Genomic DNA, 21169 nt, shown 5'->3' on the forward strand with positions numbered 1-21169 from the left:
TAGAAACTAAGTGTATCTACACCTATGAGACAAAACTCTGTATTTAAAGGGCGTGACTAATTCTCAGTCGGCTAAAAAAAACTTAGTTCTCAGTCAGATGACGTTATCGTATCTTAGTTGCAACCCGAATCACGGAGCAAATCTAACATTTAGAGGCAATTTTCTCATTGCAACCTCACTTTAATTAAAAAAGTTTCATTGCAACCCAACTTACAATTAAAAAATCTTAGTTGCAACCCAACTTGCAACTCAAATGCATGAATAATGGTGCAAATGCATGAATAACGGTGCAACCCATTTGCACCAATGTTTAATGGATTCATTAATGAGTCGAGGCCTATTTTATGCATTTTGAAGCACACCACATTTCTTTCTATGAAACTGCATATATTTCGGAAAACTTCAAACGGAGGCCGAGTTACCGTAGCCTTTTATTTTCAAATACTCAGAATTCGTAATTCAAAATTTTGAAAAATCTGAATCAAAATTCTAGAGGTAGCCAATAATGTATACTACAATGGTGTAAAATCTAAATTCAAACTACTTTATATTCTAGGCTACACACAAATACAAATTCTGACAAATTTTATAGTGAATAGAACACATTTCAAGACTACTAATTTTGTCGGATTTTGTCAATTTCATGTAGCCTATAATACAAATCAATTTGCATTGAGATTTTATACCATTTGTAACATACATCATTGGCTATCTCTAGGATTTTGTTTCAGATTTTTTGAAACTTTAAAATACGAGTTTTGAGTCTTTGAAAATAAAGAGCTACGTGTAGCTCAGCTTCCAAAACGCCACACTTTATATATTTCCTTTTTTATGTAATTTACATTGGGAGTTCGAACATGCCTGCCTGTTTTCTGTTTCGAGTCACCATTCCATTAAGACCGTATTTTCTGAATTCTGAGAAATATGCGATTTATCATTTTCTGAGAGGTTCTTTCGTGGTGCCTATAAAACATGATCTGTGAGAAGTAACACAAGAGAATATGAATCTTTGCATGTGGTTTAAGTGTTTTGGACAGCAAAAGTGAGGAGATTCAGTCATTTGAGTAGCTTGTATTTTTCTAATCCTGCTATGTCCGTATCTTCTGTAATTCTTTGAGTGCAAGCATGATGCAGAACTTAAGCAGTTCTAAATTACGATTCATTCTAAATAACCATCCTGCTCTGCAATCATCTTATCTCTCAGCACTCAGATGATCTGTTGCACGGCGTTTTTGCTACTCGTAGCTGCCGCCACATGATAGGGAGATCTGTTGCACGGCGTTTTTGCTACTCGTAGCTGCCGCCACATGATAGGGAGGAGACCACCGGTGGAAATATTGGATCAAGTATCATAATGTCCCGATCATGTCATCTTGACGAAAAACATCATCAAACAATAATTATTAGCATATTCTTGATGCCTCCTTTTCTCAAACACCCACATTTCTGTGGAAGTTGGGGATTTCAATTTTGACCTTTGTAATTCGTGGACTCCAAGCAAACGTACGTCTCTAGTTACATAGGAAGCTCGATCAGTATACTACAAGATGGAGTGAGAAGAGTGAAAAGGAGAACATGAAAAGGTATACATATATCCGTGGATAAGAAAACAAAAAGTGAGCGCTTGCATAATGAGTTACAATAGTGGTTGGTGCGAGTATATTTAACGCGACTAAAGTAGTTTTGTTGGTGTAATGAACCTGCAACAATATGCACATGTTTGTACTTCATATCTTTACTATTAAATGGGAGTTGGTCGTTTGACACTCAACGCACTTTGGTGGTCGTCATTGAAAAGATCCTGGCCATCCAATCAATCTCACGGTCTCCGTTTCGTCCGATCTAATTAGGAAACAATCTCACGCGCGATATCAATCTGTCATCCTCCTTCCTTTTGTCAGCCGTCACAGAATTATGGTATCATCAATCACGGTATTAATCAATCTTTACTATTATATTCGAGTTCGTATGTCGTCAAAAATGTTTGATGTCAAAGATTGGAGACATCCAGACCGTACGATTGCCCTCACAAACATCCACCAAACATTCACCATCGATGTGACATGGGCCAGTTAAGGAATAAACACAAAAAATCAATCACATGATCACCACAATCAGGGGAGAGAATCGACATAATCACAAGACCACCATAATCATGGTAATTCAAAATGAAACATGGAAAGCAAACAGCCAAACACCAAATGCATGGAAAGCATACTATTAAATGGGAGTTGGTCGTTTGACACTCAACGCACTTTGGTGGTCGTCATTGAAAAGATCCTGGCCATCCAATCAATCTCACGGTCTCCGTTTCGTCCGATCTAATTAGGAAACAATCTCACGCGCGATATCAATCTGTCATCCTCCTTCCTTTTGTCAGCCGTCACAGAATTATGGTATCATCAATCACGGTATTAATCAATCTTTACTATTATATTCGAGTTCGTATGTCGTCAAAAATGTTTGATGTCAAAGATTGGAGACATCCAGACCGTACGATTGCCCTCACAAACATCCACCAAACATTCACCATCGATGTGACATGGGCCAGTTAAGGAATAAACACAAAAAATCAATCACATGATCACCACAATCAGGGGAGAGAATCGACATAATCACAAGACCACCATAATCATGGTAATTCAAAATGAAACATGGAAAGCAAACAGCCAAACACCAAATGCATGGAAAGCAATCACTACGTTTGCCAATGCCATTGTTTCCTAATAATGCCATGTAATCAAATCTTTCCTTGCCTCCTAATCAAGGCCTGACCACCGTGGCTTCCTTTCCCCTCCCGCCACCCCGCCTATCGAGAGTCAGACTGCGGATTTCGCCATGGTGCCGCTTCTTGCGTGGAGGGATCAAGGGCTCGCCGCCACCACATCCTTTTCCCCATCCGGGACGACGACGCCGTCTTGCTTCCCAAAATCTTCGTCTCGGTCATCTCCCTTGAGCAGTGATTGATGGTGTGTGTACGGATTATTGATTCCAAATCGTGCAGGTTCTGGTCATAACAACTTCTATGTTCTTCTCTGCAGGTTCATATCATAAGAACAGAAAAGTAGAACGATGAGGGGCGCGACATGAGGTTGCATTTGAGCCTGTAACTTATCAGGGTTGCGGTGCCTGCTGGTCACCAACACATGGATGGGTCACCAGTCAAGGAGTTGGAATAATGCATCACTCGGTTACTACTCATCTCATTTCTCTATTTTCTATGGCTAATATGGTATTGGTATGCAAAGAAATGAATGTTCGTTGACTGCTTGATATTTATGTGCCATGCTCACGTGTTTGAAGAATTGCTAGGGAGAGAAACACCACACAAGTGACAATAGGGATCATAAGCTTATCAATCTAACTTTTCCTAAATTCGAAACCTCAAAATCACTGGATCTGCTGAGTTTGTTGTCTTAGTCTGCTTTGCTAAATGCAGGTTCAGGGCAGTCCATCTGTCTTATAACGTATACTGCTTGCAGGATATATGAGGTATGGCAAAGTGGCCTCTCACTTTCTCATCTTATTATCATGTCTTCTTTTCACGATCAACTAAATTATTTTGCAATTTATCTTTCACATTATCCATTTGATGACTGCTTTAAGATTCATTGTCCTGATATAAAAAGTTATCTCTGAAAAGAATGTTCCAGTATACAGAAGGAGTTTGGATTATTTCCACTGCTAGGCTAATTTGATTTCATACCAAGTTTGTGGAACTTAATATTTTATCAATACAATAATGTCATTATTAATTATGTCTTGAGGACAAAGTATTGTCGGTTAATAATGTTACCCCAAATGCATAAACCTTATATATGCAGTTTAGACAAAAAGATGTACACCTGTTTTTCTGTTAAGGAAGACAAAAGAGTAAAATATTTATTATTTATTTTTATATGTTTGAATATGTGATGGTGGTGCTTGCACGTCGTCCCATTCGTAATAGTAGTGCGATCAACATTTACAGCGCCAACATATGCACCCTTCCTCTTCCTCTGCCGCTAATCCCAAGTCCGCGAGAATTCTTTCAGCAACAGTGTAACAAACATAATTGATTCTTGTTCTTTCTTGTTGAACTGAACCATGTCCTGATTCTGCCGAACCACTTCTTAAACCTCTCATCATATGCAAAAGACTGCTACATCCTCATCTGCCATAGAAGCACCAAAGTATTTCCCCATGATGTTTTATCCGGCTCCTCTCCTCCCATCAGCGCCACCACGGCCCATCTCCTTTTCTTTTAAATCTCCATTTTGCACTTTGAAGCCTACTCTGCTATACTTCACCACCGAGCACTGCAATTCCGATGGCAATGGAAATGGGTAGCGAACAAGGAGGTGTCATGTTGAAGGGCATGGAACCGTGGATCGCTACATCTAGGGACTCCATGTCAGAAGAGAAGGCGACATGGTAAAAAGGAAAGAAATAGATCAAGATGCGCAAATAATAATGCAAATCCTTATGTTTCCAGTAGCTCTTTTTTTCTCTTTTCATATCAATTTCGTCATATTTTCATGTATTTACCACTTCCTCCTTTGATTGATTATGAGAGAGCCTCAAGTAGGTGTTATGGCTACACTATATACGGGGATTAGTCCATTCAATCTTGAGCACTTCCAGCTAGCTCAGTTACGAAATTATGTATTTCCTTTTTTCTTTTTACCGTGGAACTTAAGCTCATTCAGTATGCAGTCTACCATGAATTGCCGTGATTCTCCCTGCAGATGTTGTTCTGTGTGATCAACTTATTTGATCTTAGGGTAGGATGATATGTTTCATATTTTATTTTTTGATTTGTTATTTTTTCTCCCAGTTATGCATTTTTGCAGGTTGTCCTGGTATTGGTCTACTGTATCATCTTAGACGGTCCCAGCCGGCTTTGTTTGTTATCTTTTTTCAGAATTAGCTGCATTCATATAATTGGAGACTTGACTTGGGCAATGGTATAGTACATATGGACACAAGAGAAGGAGAAGCATATCCCTCTTGGATTGCTATACCCTCTGACATGATATTGGTGACTACTTCTGATCGTATTGGTGCTATAGTTGATGCTATCTCATGTATGTTTCACTGAAGGCAACAACAACAACAAATTACCTTATTAAAAATAGGTTGTTGTATTCATTTGTGTTTTATTGGGCTAAATGCGGCGATTACAGCAAAGTTTTTTGAAATATTTGCATAATTCCACAATTTTACCACACTTTAAAATACTCTTATGTGCTTGGCAATGACTAGAAACTGTGGTGTTTTCGAACTATATTAGAAAAACTATTTCAAAACGGAGAAAGTTAGAAAATAACGGTGAGTGGCTGTCCCACGCGGAAGAAGCGGGCGAAGTGGCCATGCTTGGAGAGGGAGAGACGCACACTGGACAACACCAGGGAGTTGAGAACGTGTCATCTGCTATAGTCCTTATCGTTGATGATGTTGTTGGCTTAGTCCTCACGCCACTTCCTGGCAAGCTTCCTGAGCCGTAGCGCCTGCGATGCCCTCGCCATGTTACTGCGGTGTTTCTATGGTGGCGTTAACACTAGCCAAACATATCAAAGTATTGTTAATACTTCCAAAAAACAATGATACGAGCATATCAAAACCGTAGTATCTTGTGCCTACACGCAAAAAAAAACTGTAGCTTTCTGTTAATTTGTTTTTTTCTAATACTTTGGTACCAAACAAGGAGAACAGGAAGAACATATCTATAAAAAACGGTGAAAGCATGATGGCTAATTCCCAGCTCGGAGATCCTATTTTAATTACCATAAATGTTAACAACTAGAGCAGCTCTCTTTTATTTTCTTACATGTTCCAAGAGATCAACTAAAACTTAATAAAAGTTTGGCATGCATCCATGGCCTAGGATTGATTTTGAGAAGACAGATTACTTCTTGGCAGATCGTCTCGTGGAGCTGTGCGGGTGTCGTGGAGGGATAACGGTGATCTAATGCGCTTACTAGGTGAGTGGTCACGCCGGGGAGATAAGAAGGAGGAGACTAGGAAATATAGAGGTGCCAATGCGTGCTTCCATTGCTAGCTTATGGTCATGACCTTTATGTCTCCTTGCAAATAATTTCAGAAAAATCTTATTGTTTGTTGTTGCTTCTCATACATATACTGTGGTTATTTGTGTTCTCTAAATTATACATGGGTTGATGTAGCATGTTGATGGCTGATCCAGATGTAAGTTGTGAGAAACATAACTTTTGATCTTGGAGGAAATGAGCAACCTACCCTCCCATGAAAACAAGCTGAAATAAGCAAACCAACATTGTGTCTACCCCTCCTGTGAACAAGCTCGAAGAGGCAAACAAATGTTGTTAGTATAGACTATTATCATAATATATATGCGACTGGGATACATATGGTGTGGCATTTAGAGAACCTGCTATAGTTGAACAAAATTTCGGAGAAAAATAGTTATAGAGATGCACTATATAGATATTTAGAAAAGGTATTTTAGAAGAACTACGGGGCATTCCGTAAAGTGTGGGGATGGGGGAAGTGAGCAAGGGGAAGAGCTTGGTAACAGAAGTGTACTTATTATGTACAGATGTTGGCATTAAACTACTCCAATTGCAGGGTACATTAACCTTACAGATGCTATTCTTGCATATTACATCAGTTTTTATTAAAAGGCATATTGTTATGGGTTGAATTGTTTTTAATGGAAATAGAGTCTAATTAATTAAAATATTAAATATGTATGTTGTTGGTCCATATCAGATAGCACCGCCATTTTTTACACGGTTGAATTCTTACATGCATTACATTTATGGGTGTGCGATACGTGGGACAAGAAAAACCTTACCAGACCGTGGCAACGCACGGGCATTCAACTAGTAGTATTTGTTTTCTTGTTTATGCTAAAAGTACTAAAAACCGATTTTTTTTTCTAAAACAGTAGTGATGATACCGTACAACTTATGTATTAGGGGGGTCATTGTAAAACAACAACAACCGAGTTGAATATTACCAAGGAAGCACAACGTCTCCTTTAGAATAACCAACGACCCAGAACCAGATCAAACAATGGCATTCTTAGAGCATCTCCAGTCGCGTCCCCCAAACCGTCCCCCAAAGGGATTTGGGGCGCGCCGGACAGAAAAAGCGTTCCAGCCGCGTCCCCCAAAGCCCTTTTTTGTCCGGCGCGCCCCTATACGGTGTCCGGCGCCCCGAGCCCGTCCCCGTCCCACAGGGGACGCTCCGGGGACGCCGGACACAACGAAAAGCGAGACCAACCGACGCGGGCCCGACCCGTCAGCGGCACGGAAGGCTAAAACCCCGTCGCCTACCTTTGGTCAAGCGACGTTAATGGCGTCCCTGTTTTCCCAGACGACGCAGGGACGCGTCTCGTCGTGCATGGCCGCGTGGCCGTCCGCGCCGGAGTTATTGCGTGCAACCACCCGCTGCCGCCGCTGTTTTAAGACGCCCTGCAGTTATCGCCGCTCACCATAATCCTTCTCGTCGCCGCCGCCTCCCCCCTCCCAGATCCTCTCCTCGCCGCTCAAAAAATGTCGTCCTCCCGCAAGATCGCCGCGGCGAACGGCTTCGGACGCGGCAGCCTCACCGTGGCGGAGGCGTGGGCGCTGTACCACGCCCGGTATCCAGTCCCGCCGGACATGCGGCTGCCAAGCAGCGGCGGCTGGAAGATGGCCGTGAACGGCATTGGCGTTCCGCCGCCGCCGAAGCCGCGCACGGACCAATGGTGGGACGCCGTCAAGGCCCGTCGGGCTCAACTCACCGCCCAGGAGCGGAGGGATCCGACGTGGGCGGTCGACAACAACGACGCCTGGTGGACGTCGTACTTCCAGGCGAAGTACGACGTCGAGATGCACAGCACCGACGGGCTCGTCGGCGGCCCCAACAGCTGGAACAAGGACGGCCGCGCCCTGTTCTGGGGCGTTCCGGGGCGCACCCTCGAGAACGTCATCCGCGGCCTCCGCAACGGCGCTCCAAGGCTGGAGATGCCGTCGTCGCCGCCGCCGTCTCCTCAATGGCAGCCGAGGAGGACGTCGTACTCGTCCTCCTCGCACTCTTCTTCCTCGGGACCGGCGCGATCGACGCCGTCCTCGTCGTACCGGTCGGCGCCCTACACCGTCCCCAAACGGGAGGTCAAGGAGGAGCCGGCGACGCCCGTCAACACGAGGCGTGGCGGTAGCGGCAGCGGGCGGCAGCAAGGGAGGCGCAGCGGCGCCCTCCTCATCCCGAAGCCGGAGGTGAAGGAGGAGCCGGAGGAAGCGTCGCAGGCGGCGCTGCTGGCGGAGTACGAGCGGCAGCAGCGACGACCCCGAGGACTGCCCAGGGCTGCGGGCGACGTTCTTGGCGTCCATGGACGACAAGGACGCCTGGAGGGGCGACCTGGACGCGGCGATCGCCATGTCCATCCGCGACTCCGGCAAGCCGCTGGTGGACCTCACCGACGACGGCGAGGCAGGACCAAGCGGCTTGGTGAAGGACGAGCCCGTGGACGAGCCCGTCGACGAGCGCGTCAAGCAGGAGGTCGTCACCGACGAGATGTACAACTTCCACCAGTACTACGACGCCTCCGGCCGTCGCAAGCGGTTCTAGATTAGGTTTAGTTTTAAAGTTAGTCAAATTTCGTTCGAATCTATGTAAGTTTGGACGAATCTAATCGAATCTAGTTAAGTTTAAAATTTGCGAAATTTTGTTTGGGGGACGCGACTGGGGAGCGACGTCCCCCAAACGCGGCACGAACGAAACACGTCCCCCAAACGCTCAATCCGGCGCGGTTTGGGGGACGGTTTGGGGGACGCGACTGGAGATGCTCTTAACCTTTTTTTTGCACTATAAGCATGCTTTGTTCTCTTTTGTTTTCAAACAAGAAGCTGCATGATAGTCCGGGATAGACCTCAATAGTGTAAATATTTTTAAATTGAAATGATGAAGGATAATGCATTAATATCAAGTACACCTAGCCTCAGCAATAACTCAATATCAAGACAAAAGATGAGACATACTTCTATGAGGGGAGGCATATATGGAAAGATTGTACTACATAAAGTTTAGATATAAAACTATGGGGATGGTCATTTCAAACCATACAAACATGAACCGCACATACAAATACTAAAAACCGAATTTATGTTTTCTTGTTTATGCTAAAAGTACTAAAAACCGAATTTCTTTTTTCTAAAACAGTAGTGATGATACCGTACAACTTCTATATTAGGGGGGTCACTGTAAAACAACAACAACCGAGTTGAATATTACCAAGGAAGCACAACGTCTCCTTTAGAATAACCAACAACCCAGAACCAGAAAATAAAATCAAACAATGGCATTCTTAACCATTTTTTTGCACTATAAGCATGCTTTGTTCTCTTTTGTTTTCAAACAAGAAGCTGCATGATAGTCCGGGATAGACCTCAACGGTGTAAATATATTTAAATTGAAATGACGAAGGATAATGCATTAATATCAAGTACACCTAGCCTCAGCAATAACTCAATATCAAGACAAAAGATGAGACATACTTCTATGACATGACGCATATATGGAAAGATTGTACTACATAAAGTTTAGATATGAAACCATGGTCATTTCAAACCATACAAACATGAACCGCACATACAAATAGTATGGTGGTCATATAAGGTTTCGGAAACTGTTTCTTGCAAAAAGAAGGAAAAGAAGGCTCCATTAAAACTCTCCGTAATTTGGGGTTGGGTTTTTCTGTAAAAAGGACCGCCAATATATTAATCATCATCAACAACAGTATAAAGAACACCAAAGGTAATAAAAATTACAAATAGATTTTTGGATCACCTAGTGAAAACCACGAGCACTTGAGCGAGCCGAAGGCGCGCCACAGTCCTCACCCCTCCATCACCGAAGCCGGACAAAACTAATCGAAGTGGAACTTGTTGTAGTAGACGACATTGGAGTAGTCTATGTTCAAAAGAAGCGTTGGATTAGTCTTGTCTATAATAATCCCAACACGCAATATAAACTCAAAATGAAACAGCAAAGTGAAATTCCCACTTACATCTCTATCCGTATTGATCAGGCCGATTCTTCCGTATTGACTGCTTATCGGGCCCGAGTGATTTGTAAATTGAGAAGCAATGAGACAATCGCCCATAATTGCTTGGCTAATTTGTTTTGAACTTGTTCGTTATCGCCGCCGTGCTGCCTGCTCGGGTAGACCCCTCGCCTGGCTTAATATAAGCCGTCGCTTTGCGACCATCGCGGTCATCCACCTTCTTCTCCTACCTTGCCAAGTTGAGCTCCCCTGTGCTCTATCTCTTCCCAAAAAAAGCTTCTCCCCAACACATGACTGAAGAACTCCGGCGAGCTCCTTGTCATGGCACGGCGGCGCGACTCCGGCGAGCTCTTGGCAGTGGCACACGGCGGCGTGCCCGTGACCGTGAGGGAGCCTAAGGCAGAGACACCTGCACGCGCCCCTGCTTTTGTAATATGAACGGGGAAGGTCTGTTCTTCGCGAGTTCACAGAGGAGATTGGTTACCATGGTGTTTTGCCAAAGGTATGATGCTTTCCTCAGACCTTGTGAACTGAATTTGAGTTTTGGGTTTGAATCCACATCTTACACAATTCGAGTTTGTCTTCGCTAGATCTGAGTTTTCTCAGTACCCCTTGTTAGAAACGAACGCGGCTTGGTTACTCAAACCCCATTTACCGTGTTCCTTCGGGGTAAAAGAATTCAGCTAACGAGTGCGCCTCCCTCCAGTGGAGAAGGAGGAGGACCAAGCCCCCGCCACGCTCTTTCAAACAATCTGCCGGCTAGGGTTCCCATTCCCCTATAAAAACCGCACCCCGCTTCCGCCGCCGCGCTCGCTCTTCAGCTTCTTCGGCATCGCGAGCACTCACTCTCTTCAACCACCGCGAGCTCAGCATCATCCATCCGCGGGAAGGTGAACCTGCATTCCCCCATCCCCCTCTCTCAGCAAAGATCTTGTTAGTTGGGTAGACGCTGGCTACTACTACGTGGATACAAATTGGTTTGATATATCCGAACATTTGGTTGAACCGCGCGTGTTGGGTTCGGCCACAAACGCGAATCCACAAGCGCGAGTTGGGGGGCGGCCAGCGAGTTGTAGGATCTCAGTGCGTTATGGTCGAAAGTTAGCATGGTGAAGTTGATTGGGCACCCAGATTCGACCACAACTAGGACGGGGCGTGGTCGTTGGTGTCGTGTAGCCAGATTTTGGAGGTTGCTGCTGCCTAGGATGGTATGTTGGGTGATTTGGGGCCATAGGAGGGTGACCTGTACTGGCGTCAGATTTATTTGCCCTTTTTGGATTATTACAAGTTCCTCTAAAGTTAAAACACCAAGATTGTTTTGCTTATGAAATGCTATATTGCTGTATTGCTTATGAAATGCTATATTGCTTATCTGAAATTCCACTTGATGATAAGTTTGCCCTTGTGACCATGTGCTGTCTAGGTGCCTAATGAATTGCAACTTACTTTAATCTTGGACTACTTCAATGCACTGAATACTTCAAGCTGTTTTCTAAACATGCTGCACGTTTTTTTTATGATTGAGTCATTCCCCTCTGTTAGTAATGGTATGCCGTGGATTGGAAGTCAGGAAGGTGAATTAGTTAGCTCTGTTTGTACCTTCTTTTGTAACCTAAACCGTCAACTTATTTAGCCTACCTAACTAATTTCTTTCATGAACTATGCATCTAATGTGGAAAGGAAACTGATTTTTAATCTGAATTCTGACTATTGCATCCTGCTCATGCATATCTCCATCCATACTCTCTTTTGTATTGCGCTGTATTGTTTCCTGAAACGGTCGATCTACACAAGCTTCCTTTTTCACTCCTTTGCTAATGAGCTCTAAATGAACAATAACTGGTTATGCCAGTTTGTGGATTTGCTATGTTCTTCTGTGATCCTGTTTCATCTGCATATTGTTATGCTAAATTTGTTCAAACAAGACATCTTGGAAGGCATTTATTGATAGAAATTATTGTCTTGACAGATCATGACGATCGGCTCTCACCTCACTGCGTACAGCTCCCAGGCCGAACATGAGTTCAGGAGGCAGCAAACCCAGCTGCAGCAGCAGCAGCAGCAGATGCGGCGCGATCAGGACAACCTGCGACGCTCCCAGAACCAGCTTCGCAGGGATCAGGAGGCGCTCCAGGCTGGTCGCGAGCGGCTGCGCCAGGATCGTGACCAGCTGCGCAAAGATCGTGAGCAGTTGCGAAAGGAACGCGAGCAGCTGCAGCAGGACCTCCTTCGGAGGGAGAGTCAAGCCTTGGCGGAAGACTTCGCCGATGATGTTCCCATCGGTGGTCTTTCTTGCCAGAAGTGAACTGCAGTTGGAATGGGGAACCATGGTATTTGGGTCAGCTCACCAGAAGTTAATAGGAGTGAGGCTGCCACGCCATGGTAGATGTCTGTGATATAAGAGTTTTATGGTTTTAGAACCTCGTACCTATGGCAGCTAAGTATTTCTAGTTACCTCTCCTGAAGTGAGATCTGGGCTTTCATATATCGGATCTGTAGTACTATCTACGTCTACTGTTGTTAAACTGCGGTAACTTTGTTCTACTTGTTAGAAAGTTTTGAGCACTGTTGTTTGTCGCTGTAATGCGATTCTGTACTGGCCTCGAGTTTTTTTGTTGTAATGTGATTCCTAGCTGGCCTTAAAGGGTGTCATCTTGGTGTCTATTATTTGGTGACCATCCTTTTTTTTTATGTTCAAATGGATTATGTGGCTCCTGGGAGTGTTCCTATTGGCTATCTATCACATTGATCTTTCTCTGTGGCGTGTCTTTTTTTTTTTCTTCGAGAAAACGCAATGACATTGCGTTTCTTTTCATTGCAAAGAAGGAGAACAGTTTGTTACAAGGTCACCCTCCATGGAGGGTGAAGGACACCCAGCTAATAACAAAAAACTAGTGTACATCCTACAGGTAGGACGGCGCGAAGGCCAAGGGCTCCAGCTCTAGCCCAAAGTGCCGCCTCCGCCTTGATCTTGTCATTCACGCTCTGGATGGACGGTTGCTCACCATCGAAGACACGGGAGTTTCGGTGCTTCCAAATCAACCATGGCACGAGCAACGTGGCGGTTGCAAGGCCTTTTCGCATAGGCTTCGGCGTGTGCTGTCTCGCAGTGGTCCACCAATCGTGGAGGGTAGGCTCGCTGTCAGGTGGCCGACAAGGGATCCGTAGCCAGGACAGTGTCTTGCTGTACTGCTGAGGGATCTGTGGCGTGTCTAAAGAAGACTAGCAGAGATCTGCTGAGCCCCGTGAGAACTCTTGCTGTACTCTTGTGATCGCTACTATAACGTTGAAAAAACTAAGGGTAGCTGATCTGCTGAAACTGAGTTCATATCTTGAAGGTGATTCAGCATGGAACCTTTCAAGCGCAATGCTGTCTTTCAGTTGGACGTCAGAACATTCATGCAATAGTGAGCAGTAAGAATGCATTGTTTCATATCTACTTCTTTCTCGGTCAGTTTGATATATCTGCTTATGCAGTTCTAGGTCAATAAAATGAAGTATAGTTTTGAGCACATGCATTATAAGTGATACTTAGATATCACCCAACATGAAATAGAACAGAATAAATGAACACATGTAAAAGCTAGTGCTAGGAAAAGAAGACAGTGGTGCATTATCCAGTGAATTTGAGCACCGCATGGAAGCTTATTTCAAATTTCTTGGTTGCCCGTGTGAAATACCAGTGTTAGACTATCTCCGAACATGAGCACAATATTGGGATGAGCAATGGAGCGCAAATTGAACACATATAGGATAAGCGTATTAGTGATCCTTAATGTTCAACATGTAAATGAAACCTGAAAAGCAGGTATCATATTGATGTAGCATACATAACTAATGAGAGATTTTTTTCGAAAAAAAAACTACTGAGAGATTTAAGAAATAGCACACTTTGCAGATATGTAACAATGTTTTTCCTTTTCAGATCTTTTGAACTCAGAGGCAAAGCCACCCTCCAAAGATATATGCGAGCCTGCCTTCATCGAAGTATGATGGGAAATTTTCAAATTGAAGGTTGCAGATCCCTATAAGCAGCTCGCCTGCCAAAAAAAATGGATTTGAGTTCAACTATCCTGATTACAATGGAGCCGGCTCAGTGACACATCGTCACAAACTCCTCATGTTGGAAATGGTATTTTGACTCATCCAGAAATTAATTAAGTCAATGAAGTGTGTACTTGAATCCTTCCCAACCCAGGAGTGGATGTGGTATAGATATGCACCATCCTAACCACATAATGTCTATAAAATATAATGAAATGACTTCGTAACCTGCCTGTCACAAAAATAGAAAGATCAGTGATTCACCAAAGAAATACGGGAAGATCAATCACCTGCAAACTACTTCTGAATTTCCACAATACAATTTACCATAACCTGATTTGACACGGATATAGTTTAGTTTGCCTGCCACACAGAAAAACTAAGAACCTAGTATATTTCAACGAGAGAAAAGAGATACATTAAACTTCTCAGGAGCAAATTTGCAAGCTTTTCAACTTAAGCATATTTTCAATGCCAACTAAGTACTTGTCATTATTTATCTAGTTCAGGCTGACCATTAGACCAGCTGAAACCGGTGCAGATTACCAAGTGGATAGCCCTCGAAACAAAGCCTCCCTAAATATTTCTTAAAAGGTTATGATAACACACTTTTACATCGCAACTACATTGTCACAATCCTGAATCTATTGAACTGATGGAAGAAAAGCTACCTATAACCTAAACACCTCATTGGGCTAACTCCAGGTCGTTCACCGGTCAAGCCAGACACTAACATGGAGTTGCTTTGCTAAAACATTATGCCACCTTCCTTTATTTTCCATAAGCAGTAGATGATGTAAAATAAAGAAGTGGCTATGAGTATGTATCTGGAAGTTTGAAATTGAATGGCCAGTAAGCAGGAGAATGTTGTAAGGCACAAGGGATGAACCAAATAAATCCATCTATTTGAACCTTCAAATGAACTATTGAAGACCAGAGTTGCATGTAATTGTCACACTAAGAAACAAATTTTTCTACGTACTTATCTATTTTTTTAACACAGTAATTCCAAACAACCAATTAATCAAGCAGCGGGGCATGAATATCAATATGAATCAAACAAAATTAGCATTGTTTGTATCACTCAGCATGCATGTACCTTAGCCAAGCATGCCTAAAGGATGGAAAAAACTAACTTACTGGATGTTAGGCAGGGTAGTCAATACATGGATCTCGCAGCCACCCACTACCCTGCTGATGCCATAAATCTGTACTAAATCAAGTCTTAACGTTGCCTCTGCCATCAATTTGTACCAAATTAAGTCTTCACCTAACCAGATATAGATTGAAAAAAAAGACATGTTTAAATACAACGATCCTTCATGTGCATTCCAGCGAACACATGGCACACGTGCACCATAGACGATACTATATCATACAATACCCTGAAAGAATAAAAGCCTAAGAAGGGCAATCAACACAATGAATGGGGAAGGGCTCACGTAGGCAAATTCTGGAGGTCGCCACCCGCAAAAAAGATGCAGCAGACATGCAATTCCAGATCACAATGATTCTTCACAACTGTCAGCTGTCAATTTGCAAAGAGTCAGCTTAAACCTCTGAAGTGCCATACAATCTGCTGAACATATCCAAGGATTGCTTGCATATTGAGATGATCAAGAAGATCAAACTACAGAACGAAGTTCAAATTTGAGCATCCTGTGCAATCCGATGTACGGAGTATATGAAATTGTTTGAGCACTCAAAATACTTGCATGAACTCCAAAGTGAAATAATCAAATGATAATTAAAAATAGTCATCAACCGTGCGCCCGCACAGGAAGGCCATTTTAAAAATGTCATTGTTAATAATATTCTTATAACATAAAAACTAGAGTATGCATCCAGTCTTCAAAGGATGTTGGCCCTATTAGTTTGAAAATGCACATCTCGAACCCAATTGTGAAAAAGTGGTTTACCGCAGTCCTACCAAGGTTTGACCTCTCGTATGGCACGTTGAATCGTTGATGCCACATAGCAATATTTAAGTCCCAGGAAGTTTCTTTCTCCCTCCGAAAATAGCATTGCCCACCACTAGTTCTCCTGAACCCTGCTTGGGAAAAAGGCTTTGATGATATAATGATGATGAGAATAACCAGAGATCATAAGAATAAACCTTTTATTTACTCTATGTATTGTTGATTGCACACTAAAAAATCTATTGAGAAAAGGAGGCAATAGGGCATCACATTCGGGGTTCAGGCAAGCAAATAGTGGTTATCTGGGTAGCAGCTTGGAGCAATACCATGAAGGCACTGGGCACAACAACCACCTCAAACAACATAGGAACCATGTAAATGAAAGCCCATACAACTCAAGTACTCCCCACAGCTTTTTTTTTTTTTTTGACAATCAATACCACATATATTCATAGCAACAAATAGTACATGGTAGAGATACATGAACTGACTCCAACGATTACAAAATAAAGTCTAAAAGATAGTAACAAATCTTCGAGGTCTTCAGTTTCTTTCTTCTTCCAGAACACAATCTTGTACTCTTCTGAAGGCAGCCAAAGATAGATAACGAACCATAGACCTGTAGATACCGACGAAAGTTCTCCCATAATTTTTTGAGCCGCAGTGCCAAGGTTGCATGCACGCACGCAACCATTAAAGCAGTTATACAACATCGGCAAGAGTACCAACACCAGTATATCAGGGAATAATAACCGACTAGCTTTGTCGTCGTCGATGGAGAGCCGAGAGTACGAATCACCATTGTCGAGGACGTAGCAGCCGGGACAAAAACTGCGAGAATAATCCTCCTCGCGGCAACAACGACAAAAGATCCAAAATTGATCTGACGAAGCAAGATCCGAAGGCCCATACCTAGAAAATTGCGATTGTTCAACACCACCATTGACGCCGGGAAGAAAATCTCGTCGCCGAACGAAAGGCCGAAGATCACTTATTGCAGAAGATGCCATCTCCATTGAGGGGAAACCAACAAGAAGGCGGCTACCAAAATCCTAACATAATCTAATGAAAACAATACTTTTATTCGAAACTCCACGCATAGATCGGGTTCCCCACTCCTCCTGACGCCGGCGAAGCCGACCGGAGGAGGGGGAACCAATCTATGAAGGAGGATGAACTGGAGGCTAGGCTTGAGGCGGCGGCTGAGAGGAGAGACGACCGATTGGGTCTAGCTAGATAAGTACTCCCCACAGCTCGTTTAACTTTAGATCGAATAACTGTTTTAAAATCTGAACACCAGATATACATAGAAAAGATATAGTACCCTCTATTAGACATGATTTTGAGAAATTTGGGAAGCTGACGTAAATTAAAGTCAAATGTACAGGGAAATAATCAAGTTCAGCAATACTAAAATGCAAAATGATTAGACACATGATCAGATATTTAGTAAGTATAACATCCAAAATCATTTACATACGAAGATAACATATGGCAGATATGATACAGGACATGGGCTAGAGTTGGCAGGTTCCCCTCTTCACCAAAATCGGGATTTCTGGTGCTTGGAATATCTGGAAACTAAGAAGATCTTCGAAAAGTTATCCTTATAAATTTCTCAAGTTCATACATTACAGCCAACGTAACCAAGTGGCCCATGCAGGGTAATAAATCATTTCAGTTAATATAGCCCAAGAAGAAAACAGAAGTGCTTTCGGCTGTTTTACAACTTGTAAAAGGTGCCACGGATCGATATCTCCGAAACTCTGTTACCCTAAGGGGGAAGAATATCATAATATTCGATTGAAGGATTAAGAAGAGTACAAATGCAGCCACTACTGATTATGGAGAACAGAAACAGCTTCAAACTAGGATAAATAAGAGTACAAATCCATGTTTGATTTACACGAGACTCCAGATCATAGTGATGCCATGCATCTTATTCTTCCATTACTAAGAACTGAAGTGAATCACAGCAGGTGAAGAAATCCGCAACTCCTTAGTAATCTTCTCCCTCAACATATCCTTCTCCTCACTGGTCTGCGGATATCTAGAAGGACAAACCTGGATACTGGGTTCCAAGTCTCCGCAGTGCTCGCACACCTCCCTGTCATGCAGAGATATCTCCTCCATGTTCACCGCAACTTCCATGACATGTCTAACGTACCGCACAAAATTTTCGTCAGGTTGAAAACCGTAGATGGTGAGCTTAACCAGATTCTTGTGCTTGAAATCAGCAGCAGATGGTTTCCACTCCACGTTTGCTTTCTCACAGTAACCATTTTTCATCCGAAGGTCCTTGTTAGTTACCATTTTGCATAAATGATCCCACACCGTGATGTGTAGCTCCTTTAGGGAGGGTGCAGCTTCAAGAATGAACATGGTCCAGGCAATATCACATCTTTCAGGAAGATTATCCAGATTTACAATCTGTAGCTCTCCAAGGACAGGCGCAAGCAGTTTGGGGCATTCTGGTAGAACCCAAATCTGGCACAGAAGAAGCAAGTTAATAATTGTGTGCAAAACTGCAAACAAATTACACCCTCAGGAGCTAGAAAGACTCAACTAAGTTAGTATTTTACAAGCATCACAGGGTAGGAATGAGACAGATGGTTAGAGTGATTACCTTTTCACTTTTAAAATCCAGATGCAGGTCTTTTATCCAGGGTACTTTAGCAAGGAGTTCACTTAACTGGAGATTCTTAGTCGAACTAATACCAATGTTTACAAGGCTTAGCTTTGAAAGCTGTGGGACAGAACCAAAAGTGAGGGGATCTTGATAAGACCAACAAGTATAGTTCAAGCGTTGGAGGTTTGGTAGACAGTTGAGATGAACGGTCCCAAATTTTCCAAGGTCAATGTGGAGCTCAACAAGTTGAGCATGTTCTAATTGCAGCACGGAACAGACCCCTGCGTCACAGTAGGAGAGACGCAAAGATTCCAACCGCTTGCAGGTGCTAAGGATGTTGGGGATGTCCAGTTCACCAAACCTCATATTGCGCAGCCACAGGCGTGTGAGCCCAGCAAACACAATTGGCCAATCGTGAAACCAACTATTAAACTTCTTGGCATGGCAGAGGAGATCGGCATGAGTGCAGCTTAAACAACCCGTCTCTGTGAGAAGCACAAACTCAGCATCATCCACCTTCTGGGTTGCCATTGCGCAGGCAACAGCTTTGCCGATGGAAAAACAATCATCATGCCTCAAATAGAATTTCACCCGCAGCTTGCGGATGGGGATCTCCACATTCCTCGCACTCAGGATCTTCCCTGTGACAGCAGCCACAACATTGTTGAACCGAGCAAGACAAGGAATGGTGCCGATTTGGGCCTTATGGTGATGGCAAAGGGAACCCATATTTATGTCAAACCACGAGAACATGGTGCAGAGCTGCAGCATTCGCTTAGAGAGGATGCAGGTTCTTAATGCTTCTAACGTGTCGACCCTCTCCAGGATGTTGAGTAGAATGTCATCGGGCAGCTTGCTAAGCCTATCTCTTCCAGCTTCGCCAGAAGCTGCTTCACCTTCACGGCAAGCAGTGGCTTTCTGCATCACATTTATTAATTACAGAAAGAAAAAAAGACGACTCTCATACAACGCACATGACAACATGAACAAAAGAGGAAGCAGGAAACACGCTTACATTGCTGCTGTCGCTAGTTCCCTTCTTGTTCTCCATCTCCAAGTCTCCAATTAATCAGAAACCACCTTATTGGATAGATTGATGAACTCAAATTCTCCTCCTACTGCTACTCCACTACATGTTTGGAGACCGGCGCAATAGGAGGACTCAAATCCTGACTATACTACTTCTCCAAATACGAACTTTCCTAAAAAAAACAGCACCTTTCTCTTTCAATTGCACAAGATGATCGACCTTTATGGATGGAGGAAGGCGGCACCACAGATCAAACAGCTAGAGACGACCCTATTAAGCCGGATCTCCACCGCGCAGCCTTTATTTATGGAGGAGTCCTGATTACAGCGTCTAGGACAGGGACTGAATAAATAGAGATGGCTTTCGAGTCCGCTTGTGGGATCTGAAACCAAACCGAAGTCGATCTCCTTGACTCCTTCCTAGCACGATTACACAAGGAAATCGACTGTTCCCATGAGCTTACTCTGCCCAAAACACAAAAAGGCATACCCCTCGCTGGCCGCAAGGTCGCGAGGGAGAGTGGTTGTCGCCGGCGGCTTGGGTGGCGCCTGCCGTGGCGGCGGGGATGGGGAGGTTGGCACTAAGTTAGGTTTTTTAAACATTTTAGTTAGGATCTTGTTAAGCTTTTTCTGTGACTTGGCCTGACTTATTTCTAGTGATTTTGAGAATTTTTCTTAGGGCATCTCCAGCGGCGCGACCCATTTTAGCGTCCGCGCGCGTCCGTTTGCGTCGACCCTTTTGGTGGAAATCGACCGCGCGTCCGTTTGCGTCGGGGGTGGCTCCAGCGGCACGACGCATTTTTTAGGACGAATCCTTTTTTTTTAACATGAAACATAGTTTACATACTTAAAAAATAAACCTAAAACGCCTACTACTCCTCGCCGCTGTGCTGCTCCTCGTCGCTGTCGAGCACAATGAACTCCGGTACGACCCAAGGCCAGTTGGCATCCGGGGGAGCGTACGCCGGACGCGCTGCCGGTGCTCGAGGTTGAGGAGGCTGCGGCTGTGGCGGCGGTGGAGGGCCCGATCGCGGGCCGTGGCGGCGGTGGAGGCGCCCGATCTGCGGCCGTGGCGGTGGTGGAGGCGCCCGAACTGCGGCCGTGGCGGCGGTTGAGGCGCCTGAACTGCGGGCCGTGGCGGCGGTGGCGGAGGCGCCGCCGACTCTGAGAGCGCCCGTCGAAGTGCTTCATCCGCCGACGAGCCCGGCGGCATGACGGCGGTGGCGTAGCGGGGGCAGCGGCGGGCGCACAGCGCGTCGTGCTCGGAGACGAGGACGGCGACCTTCGCCATCTCGTCGTCCGTCATGTTCTCCGGAACTCGGTTCCGGCCCTCCGCCAAGGCTCGCGCCATTCGTGGAAGACGACAGCGACGTAGTCGTCGCTGTCGTCCTTCGCCTCCTCGCTATGGTACGCGAGCGCCTCGACGTAGTCGTCATCGTCGTCGTACACAACGTAGGCTTCGTCGTCATCGTCGGCGTCGTTGTGCTGCGTGTGCTGACGTCGCGTCCGCGCCTGCTGACGACGTGTCGGCGCCTGCTC

General features: G+C 44.3%; 1 protein-coding gene and 1 long non-coding RNA gene across 2 annotated transcripts; one reads left to right on the forward strand and one right to left on the reverse strand.

The window, feature by feature from the left end:
• The first annotated feature begins 10166 nt into the window (after positions 1-10166).
• LOC127300368 (uncharacterized) lies at positions 10167-12661 on the forward strand. The gene is made up of 2 exons (XR_007851128.2): positions 10167-10511; positions 11979-12661. It is a non-coding gene; the product is annotated as an uncharacterized lncRNA (long non-coding RNA).
• Positions 12662-17637: 4976 nt separating this feature from the next.
• On the reverse strand, positions 17638-20256 carry LOC127300367 (F-box/FBD/LRR-repeat protein At1g13570). The gene is made up of 3 exons (XM_051330473.2): positions 19617-20256; positions 18599-19519; positions 17638-18459 (listed from the first exon to the last, which is right to left on the reverse strand). Exons 1-3 carry the CDS (start codon positions 19650-19652, stop codon positions 17926-17928), a joined length of 1491 nt encoding a protein of 496 aa, XP_051186433.1. The 5' UTR covers positions 19653-20256; the 3' UTR covers positions 17638-17925.
• Between the last annotated feature and the right edge of the window lie 913 nt (positions 20257-21169).

Source organism: Lolium perenne, chromosome 5, assembly GCF_019359855.2.
Source record: "Lolium perenne isolate Kyuss_39 chromosome 5, Kyuss_2.0, whole genome shotgun sequence".
NCBI lineage: Eukaryota > Viridiplantae > Streptophyta > Magnoliopsida > Poales > Poaceae > Lolium > Lolium perenne.